The following is a 10954-nucleotide window of genomic DNA, read 5'->3' on the forward strand; positions in this document are numbered from 1 at the left end:
TCTGCATTAAGATAAACTCCCATCACGGAAAAATTTCAACGTAAAGCACTCCTGCAATATTTTAACATAAAATCATGTCGCGCTTGCATTAACAAACACCACTAAACATGGAATATTTCCCAAATTCCGCGTTAAGTACAAAAATTCAGCATTAACAAACGGGCCCTTAGCCTGGATTTTGTTCAAAATTCTGATTTATAAGTCCCAAGCCTGGCTCATCGGCACCCCTACTCCTAGGAATGATTTCAAGTCATAAGATAGACTAGGGCGATCATAGCAGGTTTGTCTTATGCCTATGAGTTGCACTCTACAGCCTTGCAAGCATTGGATGCTAGCCTCTAAGCAAGAGGCCGATCCCATACCTGGCCCTTTCCCAACCTATTGTTATGTCAGACAATAAGCTATATTTATAAGACGTGTAAATATGAAGTCAGCTGAGGTAAGGTTGGTTCTAAAATTACTTAAGCCTAATGTTAAGTCCAAGTGAAAGATTGCTTCAATTTAAATAAGCTTCATTAAGCTACCACTGTAAGACGAAATAAGTGACTGTTTCATGCATCTACCATGACGACAAATCAATGTAGATTGGCTAATCTTCCATGGACCTTTTAGGACTAGATCTGGGCTTTCCATTTATGGGTCCATGTGACATGATCAGGACCCTCTAACTTAGAATATCAATGACCGGACTGTTTATTCGTGGACATTAATCATAGCTATATCTAAACGATTCCTTCGTCTGAATCCAGACTCAGATCCAGGGCATTGGGCCACCGTTCGTAGGACCAAGGATTCCGGAATCCAAAGACAGCCCCGGCAGCGCCTAGCTTACAGCATATCTGTCCGGTAACTTACATGAGTGCGGAGCGCACATGCCATTTGCTCGAGAAATCTCACGGCGCGCTCGGCTGCAGCAACGTGGGTCCCACCTCAATGTATGCATTGTATATCCACGCCATCCATCTATTTTTCTAGCTTAATTTAAGACATGGTCCCCAAAAAAGAAGCAGATACAAATTTCAGATGGACCCTACCACAGGAAGCAGTGGTTATTGACCATTAAAAACCTGTTGTAGGCCACAAAAGTTTTGGATCGAGCTGATATTTGTTTTTTTCCTTTTCACCCAGGCCTGTTCTTATCAACCGGTTCAGTAAACATTAAGGTGGACCCCAGGAAGTTTGTAACGGTGGGCTTTCAATGACCACTGCTTCCTGTGGTGTAGGTTAACTGAAATTTTGTATCTTCTTTATTTTTTTGCAACCACTCCTCAAATAAGCGGGAAAAACAGATGGGTGAAGTATTTTTTTGAAACCACGCCTAAAGTAAGCTGGAAAAACAGATGGGTGGTGTGGATATACAATGCATGCACCGAGGTGGGCCCTACCATGGGGTCCCACCCTCATTGGTGGTTCCGGGGTCGCAGCCAAAGTCGCGCTCGACATCTCATCTTTATTGGACTTGGGTCCACGTAGGTCAGTCACTTGAGACTTTTTCCATGCGAACTAAATGCTCCAGTGCTCCCAGAGCACAATCAATTATAGTGCTCCTAGTTGCATCAGTTCAGTTGGATACTCCATTTTATCGATCTGAACGGTCCATTAGGTCAAAAAAAGATTCCGCATTCTATAATACAAAATTCAAACTGATCAGATAATCGAATCCACATTAGATTTGTATTTATTTTCTTCAGACATCCGATTTCAAAGCACGGTTGGGATGATTACAATTGCCTAACAAAAATAATTCATTGGAATCATAAGCAATCCATGATAGGCCCTAACAAATAGATTTATCAAATTTCTGAATGGACCTATTTTTGTGTAAATTATCTGGAACGTCCATATTAAATATAATCGATCAAATGGTTCAAAGTTGTCAAATAGGCGCGATGCTTCCACTACAATCTATGAAATATACAGTGAACCTAATGAACGGTTTAGATCAATGGATAGAACTGTCTACGTGTCCGAATGCAACTAGGAATACTATAACTTATATGAGAATCTCTTTAACAAAGACAACTGAAATACAATAGACGTGCGCGTAATCACTTAAAAACGATGGTGGGCACCACCACTCACTGAGAAAACGATTTTTCAATTGCTTCTTTCCACCACCACTCACTGAGAAAACGATTTTTCAATTGCTTCTTTCCTTCGTATAAAATGAGAAGGGACATGTCTCCAATCCCACCCTCAATCCTTCCCAGCAAAGAATGAAGGCCATGGCACTTGTGGTTCTTGCACTCGTGCTTGCTCTTGCGGTCTCATATTTCCCTGGCCCGTGCCATGGCGCGCTCCAGGTGGGATTTTACGAGGGAAAATGCGGACGTGCGAATGTGGAAGCCATCATACAACGTGTGGTCGCCAAAAAGATCCGTAGCGACCGCACGATTGTGGCCGCGCTCCTTCACATGCAATTCCATGACTGCTTTGTTAAGGTATGTACACTCTGCTTCATCCATGCACGTATGCTTCATGGCTTGTTTGGATGTTCGATTAAAATGATTTTGTAATAAAACGGTTTATTCATTCATGTATTTCATACATCGGAGCACACATGATGGTTGGTGGGCCTGATTTTTGGGCTAGAATATCTACACAGTGTGGCCCATCTGATAAGGCACATTTTTTTTAAAATCCCGATAATGGCACATAAAGTGGCATCTGTCCTCAAGGGTGCGGATTTGTGGTCTGAACAAACCTCTTCAATTGAATATAAAAAGAAAATAAAGACCGAAAAGAAGATGGGACATCCCAACCGGGACAATGGATTGGGCCGCTAATTGCAATTACTATTGTTTCAAGTTCAACATGAAATGCATGGAATTACAACTATGGGTCGTTTGTCACCTAATTGTGGTGAATAGAGAAGAACTTGGTATATTTAGAGAACATTTGGGTCCTTGGCACCTTGTATATGAGTGTAAATGGATTTGGATTACAATTGAATCCTTTAAATAAAAAAGTTCTGGAATCACAACAGAGCCATTGGATTCAAATCTCCCCAATAGTTGAAAAATCGACCATTAGGAGTCCTTCATTGTTAAGAAGTCATTGTATTCGCACAGCCCTACCCCTTGTCTCTCTCATAAGCTGCCTATCACCATTATCACAACTGAAAACCCATCTTCTCCAACCCATTTAAACTCATCTTCTCTGAGCCATCACCATTTATCATGATTCACTTAATCAAATTCAATTATCTATAAATATACTACAAAATTCCAATGCATTTTAAATTTAGATTGTCAAACACAAATTTTAAATTTCATATATTTTCAGTTAAAAGCTTTCAAACAATTGAGGATTCCAAATCACTTCAATTCTATGATATTTGTAATTTAGATTCCAATGCATTCCAAACACAATGTCTCAAATGAGAGCCTTTAATTGTTATTAAAAATAATAAAATGGCACCACTCCACCATAGCCATTTCCTCTCTAGCGAGTTGAGGCGAATTGTAATTCAATTCAATTGTGCGTCCAAATGCACTCTCAAGCTTAAATTAAAATGCTACAACTTAGTTTTTGAAGATCTACTTCATGTCAGTTAAGAATCATGGCTTATTTGAAATTTAGTGTTTTCCCATATATGCATGGGCTAATGCAAATATGCAATGCTGGTTGTTGTACTTGCAGGGATGCGACGCATCCATTCTCTTGAATGGCAACTCGACAGAGAAAACTGCAATCCCGAACTCGAGTGTTAGAGGTTACGACATTATCGATGCAGCGAAGGCTGAGTTGAGAAAGCATGCCCTGGCGTTGTATCGTGTGCTGATATCATCATAGCCGCCACTAGAGATGCCGTTTCTCTGGTGCATAACTCATTTAATTTCATGACACAAGAAAATTTCTAGGAGATGATCATATCAAATCACATCACATCTAGGAGATGATCCAGATCATCCATTTTGTTCAGTATGCATTCATGACTATTATATAAAAATCACATCACATCTATGAAATGATCACATCGAATCACTGGCCTTCTATTTTATATAGCCATCCATTTACTAGGACTAGGATGGGATGGTTAAGATTATCTAACAAATGTGGTTACTTAGAAGAAACAGGAGCAATCCTTGATGGGCCTCAGTAAATAAATGGCTGAAACTGTTGGTTGTCTAATTTTTCAACAAATGATCTTGACCATCCAATTTATAGGCTACTGAGCAGACGGTTAGAGTAATCAGATTAGTGTAATTTTTTGCATGGTAGACCGTGAAAACGAAAGAAAATGGCAAGTTCACTAAACAGGAGGGCCATGGTATGCAAATAAACTAAATACATGGCTGGAAACTACTGATTAAAAGCTGTCCATCTTTGGCTTTGTACACTATTAGATCCTTCACAAATTGGCCCATATGTGCGTGCGGAGATAGAGAGGGCTATGCACTTCATACACCCTCTCTTCTTTTATTCCTCACATATGGTTTTATCTTGGGAATTAAGAACAAATGAGGCGAATGAATCCAAGGGAGATGATCCGGAAGATGGTAGGGACCATTGCTGCATGTGTAATGATGTATTGATCAGGTCCATACGTCTAATATCATGGAAGGCTAATGTTCAATATCGACACCCGTTTGAAAATCCTGTCCAAAATTTTTTCTCATCTCTTCCACTGACTAATTTGCATGTAAACCATTTCCTCTTTCTCCAGGTGCATTGCATGTGCTAGTTTTACTAAGCTAATAGCAGTTTCCAACTATGTCATTTACATGCAGAGCGGTGGACGAAGATACGACATACAGATGGGAAGGAGGGATGGCCTATCTTCCCAGGCTAACACTGTTGATCTTCCACCCCCTACCATATCTGTGGCCCAATCCATCCAAGCATTTGCGAAAAAGGGTCTCAATCCAACAGACATGGTTCTTCTCTTGGGTAAGTCATTTGATCTCTTACTAAAACCAGGACCACACTTAAAATATCCACTATTTAAATTTAGCTTAAACCCAAACCAGACCTTAATCCATTTTCATAAAGTGAATGCTAAAATCAATTTTGAACCGTGTAGGTGGTCACACTGTTGGGCTGGCCCATTGTTCACTCTTCAAAGACCGTTTGTACAATTTTCAAGGGACTGGCAAACCCGATCCGACCATGGATCTTCTTCTTTTACTTGCTCTAAGGATAAGATGTCCCCAGAACGCATCAACTGATAACACGGCTAACCTTGACCAAAATCTACTAAGCAGTTTCACTGTCGACAACAGTTACTACAGGCAGATAAAGAGAAACAGAGGTGTTCTTCAGATAGATCAACAGCTGGCTCTGGACTCATCGACGAAGGCCATGGTCGAGTATCTCGCTTCTAGCGCTGATTTCGTCACTCAATTTGGCAATGCCATGGTCAAGCTAGGCGCAGTCGAGGTCCTCACAGGAAATCAAGGTGAGATCAGGAAAACATGTGGGGCCCTCAACAATGGTTCTACTTCTCCTTGATGGGCCTTGGAAATCTTTGCAACCGTGTGATGTATGATTGAGTTTGAACATTTGTTCTGTTTCTTAATAAGCTGCATGGAATGGTCGTCCACAACCATGTTACATGTTGATAATTTAATGAGTGAGAAACTGAAAAAAAAATGGTTTTTTTTTTTTCTTTCCCCTACTTGTCTTGCACAATCTTTTCAAGATTTCAATTAATCTACTCTTTCAGTGATTGTGCAGCCCGCTAAAACTGTGGATCAGGACTCTTAAGGCATATTTTGCTCTGATGTGCCTATGATCGAAGACATTTTGCCCTCTTGCTATGTTGAAACTCTTCGAAGAGGTTCTTAAATGCCTATCCTAATGGCATTCAGCTTTGTTTTCAAATCAGAACTCTTGGCACTAATCATTTATAAGTGTATCTTTCTTTTCAGGGCACCTAACATGCCTATCCCATGTATTTAATGCTTGAAATAACTGCACTATCTTCATAACAGATGACTACTTCCTAAATAGATGGAGATCCCAATTCAACCAATGCTTCTGAAATATCAATTCCAGTGTATGCCTGCCAATTTCTACGGGTTTCTGAAATGTAGATTGCCGTTTCGGCACTCCACGCTCTTCTTTTCCATCCGCAAACATTGAATATGATCGATTTTTTGCTTGAGAGAGAGAGAGAGAGAGAGAGAACCTTCATTTTCATTTTCAAATTATGTTTTACAATTAGTCTGCACAGTGAAGGAGATTTCACTCCGTGAATTTCAATGTATCACATTTCTCAACTTCCTCTGAAAAATGTATATTGACAACTTCCTTAAATTTACTGAAACCCCGCTCAAACACCCACAACAAAAATTGACTCCATAATAAAATGAAGACTTCTTGGGACTCGTCAGGGATTCATCACCTTTGTAACGGCACAGATTCATCGTATGTGCAATCTATTAACAGACAATGGGCTTGTACTCTCCTTATCCTGAACCCTTGAAGAGGTGGAATTAGGTGGTCCAAACACCTTCCAGAGGCGAAGGGTCTCATCTGCCCCAGCCGATGCTACAGTCAATCCATCTGGGCTCTGCAGAAGCCAAAAAAAGAAGAAGAAGGAATTATCATTGCTTTGACTCGCCGCAGGGACTGAAACATTAGTCTGTCACAGCCCAGTTTGGTTTCCGCTGGAACAATCATGTTTCGGGAGGTTTTTGCGAGTTTTTATTACCTGGGAAAGATTTAGGATTCTGGATGTATGGCCTGTTAGCTCTCCGATTTTCGACATAGAAGGGTATCTCCACAAGCAGAGCTGGTTTTGGCTGAATCCATGGGCACTCAAAATCTCCTTCTGATGCCTATTCCATTCCAGTGCACAAATCTGCATCAACAAACAAAATGCAGATATGAGTGGATACAACAACCAAGCACCCCAAAACTTGCAAATACAGAAACATCAAATGCGGGATTGTGACTGTATGGCATCAGCTATACATCCCACATATATCATATATACATCACATGATAATGACTTACATTAAGGTGCATGTTGATTGAACTGAACTGAAATCATTTGATTCAATAAAGTTTAAATGACCAAATTCTCAAAATCATGTAACTGACCCACAAATTGCAATTGCCATTACTTAAAGTCCAACTTGAAACATGCAATTGCAACTAAGGATCTGGTTTTCATTATGGATTAAAACGGTGCAAACACCCAATTGAATGAATTGCAATTCATTTCAATTGAGAATCCAAAAGCATCTAAAATTGAAACGGAAGGTTCAAATGGAAATATCAGACGATAAGTTTTAGTACAGTGTTTTTCTATTTGTTGAAATGTAAGCTTAAAATCAGTTAAGTGTTTAGCGGAGGAACTATGTAGTAAAACTCGCCTGTGCTTTGGTATCTATGCTATTGAGACATTGTCCTATCTGAGTATTCCATATCTTTATGCACCGATCCGCTGTGCCACCACCGGAGGCCAGTATATTGGACTGGTGTGGGCACCAAGCAAGGCCCTTGACTGCTGCACAATGGTCTTCGAACCTGAACAGGCATTTGGATGATGCCATGCGTGCAGTTTCCCATACATGAAGGACATTGTCGTTGCCGCCACTCGCCAGTAGATTTCCTCCGCTGGACCATCTTAAACCACACACTTCTTCACTATGCCCCCGCAAACAAGATGCAAATCTGTAACTGTCTCTCACTGGTGAAAGAACATAGACAGAGAATGATCCTTTTTTTCTTCAATTTCAAATAATCAAAAAGATTCTGTGTATGTTGAATTACCATCATGATTGATAATGGTGCTGTCCTGGCTCCCTGACGTTAAGAGATTTACGTTCCATGCAAGGCTTCCCACTCTGGCCTGATGCCCTTCCAAGCTTCTCACCTGTGAAAGAGACTTAAACATTGTAGCATCAAAAGCCTACTTACTACTTGGGGGAAATACTCCAAAACTTGCAAATCTTTCTTGTTTATCTTTTCCTACAGCTGATTGCAGTTGGGCTATGTTCGGATGCACTATGGAATGGAATTGCGATAATTGGTTTGATAGAAAGGGACTAGACAAATTCTGATTACCCTTACAGCTCCAACATGAAATTAACATCATTCTAAAAAATCCACTATTCTTTTAATGGATTATTGTATAAAAAGGGGGGAAAATGCATTAACAATCTAACCGGATTGAATTCAGATGGAATTCTAATTTCTGCATCTTTAATGGATTCGAACTTGAATCGTGTTTTTTGGGATCAGTTGGATATCAGATTGAATATGGCTATTGGTTATTCTTAATCAGATTGGATTCGGACATGCACAGATCCGCTTCGAATTTGATCCGTGTACATCCCTACTGCCTAGGCTGATAAGTGCATAATCAGTGAAAACTTCCATGGAAACAAGAACTTACAAACATGACTTAGTTTCCCCTTCTTCATTATCCATATGACCCAATTAAGGAGATTTGTCATTCCTAAACTGCTCCTAAAGACCCAATCAAAATAGAATGATACTAGTCGGAAGTTACTAAAGATGCATTGATCAGAGTGGCCATTGGCAGAAATGGCCACTGCTCAATTTCACTCGACGCGGAATGGGGTTTCTGCACTTTCCAAGCAATGTGTTTTACTTGCATTACTGTAATAGGTTGGGATCACAAGATAGTTTTGAAAGATAACCTGACGTGATGTTGCAGCATCCCATAGCAGGATTTTGGAGTCGTTAAGCCCAATCGCCACTGTTTTCCCATCTCTCGACCATGCAACACTCGTTGGATACGCTTCATCCTCAACCGTTTCCATGAGTTTCTGAGCCGTGCCGCTTTCAGCATTCCACAGATACACCACAGATCCCAATGCGACAGCGAGGATGTTATTTTGCCCCCAGTCAAGGAGATTCAAATAATAGTCGTCCACTAGGTCAGGGGCGTCGAGTACCTTTTCAGCTGACTGCAGGCATAGCAGAAATAAAATCAGATAGTTTCAAAGAATGCTGCTTGTTGTCTGAATTCCTATGCGAGTATGTCTGTCACGGATTTGCTGCGTTTTTGTTCAAACAGCTTCCTGTAACTGTGGGGCCCATCTTGCAATGATCCGAGCCATGTTCTGGCAGCCCACATCATGAGTGGGTGATGCCGCAAAACACAGTGATTGTTTAACTTGTGATATGCATATGCAACTCAAGGAAATCCACCGATCGGATGGCTGTGATTGCTCAACAGGAGATTTCTGATCTGTTGCACATCCACATTGGGGTCCACCAGATGAATTATCCGTATCACCATCATCACTGCAAGATATCCCCACCAGTACAGACTATTGGCCCCAAATGAAAATTCTGTTAATTCATGTGAATTTGTTATAAAAGCTTAATAATATAAACTGGAGATTTAATCATTCAATTCCCATATGAAACGGGTTGAGAAAAACCATAAAACCATTGAAATACCAAAAATCATCATGGAGTGAATGGCATTGTTATACTCTATTTTTGTCAAAATACACCCAAATAATTCATAAAATTCTCTGCTTCCCTCTAAAAACTCGAATATGTGGAATACCCTTGAAGTAGAAACATAAAAGGAAAGGTGCAAGATATACCTTGGGGAGGTATCGAAACGTCTTGACGGTGTTGGATCTGTCTCTATCCTGCTGCAGCATTTCGTCCACAAGACGCACTTGTGTTCTGCAAGTTCTCGGGCTCCTCTTGAAAACGAGCATCTTGAAGGGCTTTCCTTCTGAATCCAGCATCAGATTCTCTTCCAACTTCCTCCTGTACTCTTCCTGCAGCAAAACAAGAAAACCCAAAAACGAGAAAGATTCATAAACCAAAAAAAAAAAAAAAAGGATTTGAAAAATCAGGTGATCGTATCTTCGAATTCGAAAACACCAAAGATCCAAAGAACCTTCACTGTCAAAATCGGGGGCGATGAGTCGGCTGTCAGATCGACGCTTTCCTGCTTTCTTCTAAGCGAGCATTGAGCAATGTCTAAATTCATCAAACTTCTCGTGGGTATGAACCGATCTCCCTTAAGAACACAAGAAAAGAGATACGAACCATCACCAAAATCATCAAAAAAAAAAAAAAAAACTGAGGAAATATTGGATCCGACGAAAGATCAATACCGGATCACAGAAGGTTGAATTGCTTGGCGATCGAGGCGGGAAATACCAATCCGACATCGAGGGTGTCAGTTTCGATCGGCGGGCGCTGATCTCGAATGAGATGAGAGGGCTTTAGCCCTTCCTTTCCTTCTCTGGGCTTGAAATCTTGGTAAGAGTATGGGAGATTAGGGTTTTAGGGGAGGGAGGGGAGAATAACTGTCGACTTCCAACGGTCGCCTCCGATTAGTCTTTTTCAAAAACGATAGAGACTATACTTTCCTTTCTTCTGTTTTTCCCGCCTTGTTCCCAATCACATGCCCGCGACCAGACACGGATTTTCTGCGGAAGGCTTTCACTTTAACTTAGCCGCGACGGAAGCTAAGTGGGGCCAGCGTGATTTTTGTGAGAAATCCATCCCGTCCATTCGTTTTACCAGATTATGTATGATATGGACCAATAAATAAATAAAATGAGACGTCATGTCCCGAGATTCGGTAACCGAGTTGGCCAGGCCCGAACCTAAATTTCAGGACTGGAAGTTGTATTTAAATAAAATATATATCGCGACCCATATTATTTCATGCATTTTCAAGGCAATCAAAGCAAATAAAAGGATAATAATCATTGTTATTAAATAACGTTCACTAATCAAATCCTAAACCTTTAATTACATAAAAAAATAATAATTACAAAATGTATTGAATTTTAAGAAATCTTCACATAGAACAATAGGAAAAATCATCAATTTTATCCAACTGGTTCTTCATATACAAACCTTGCAAAACAGTCTATATGGGTGTGAGTGCGACGGCTCGTAGGGTCACATCCTTCCCAAAATTGAAAATTTTACGTTAACACAAATAAAACTCAATAAAATAAATAGGAATAATTGCGAGTATTGAATCGGCATT

The 10954-nt window shown here is 40.3% G+C and overlaps 2 protein-coding genes across 2 annotated transcripts; one reads left to right on the forward strand and one right to left on the reverse strand.

The window, feature by feature from the left end:
• The first annotated feature begins 2176 nt into the window (after nt 1-2176).
• Nucleotides 2177-5632, forward strand: LOC131233437 (peroxidase 60-like). The gene is given in 5 exon segments (XM_058230144.1): nt 2177-2441; nt 3643-3742; nt 3745-3821; nt 4734-4893; nt 5027-5632. Coding segments are annotated over 5 exon segments (990 nt in total). The 5' UTR covers nt 2177-2216; the 3' UTR covers nt 5455-5632.
• A 503-nt stretch (nt 5633-6135) lies between these two features.
• Nucleotides 6136-10334, reverse strand: LOC131232956 (cell division cycle 20.1, cofactor of APC complex-like). The gene is made up of 8 exons (XM_058229497.1): nt 10065-10334; nt 9845-9967; nt 9540-9722; nt 8619-8888; nt 7726-7828; nt 7326-7642; nt 6659-6808; nt 6136-6517 (listed from the first exon to the last, which is right to left on the reverse strand). Exons 1-8 carry the CDS (start codon nt 10119-10121, stop codon nt 6368-6370), a joined length of 1353 nt encoding a protein of 450 aa, XP_058085480.1. The 5' UTR covers nt 10122-10334; the 3' UTR covers nt 6136-6367.
• Between the last annotated feature and the right edge of the window lie 620 nt (nt 10335-10954).

The sequence above is a fragment of the Magnolia sinica genome, chromosome 18 (genome assembly GCF_029962835.1).
Source record: "Magnolia sinica isolate HGM2019 chromosome 18, MsV1, whole genome shotgun sequence".
Lineage (NCBI taxonomy): Eukaryota > Viridiplantae > Streptophyta > Magnoliopsida > Magnoliales > Magnoliaceae > Magnolia > Magnolia sinica.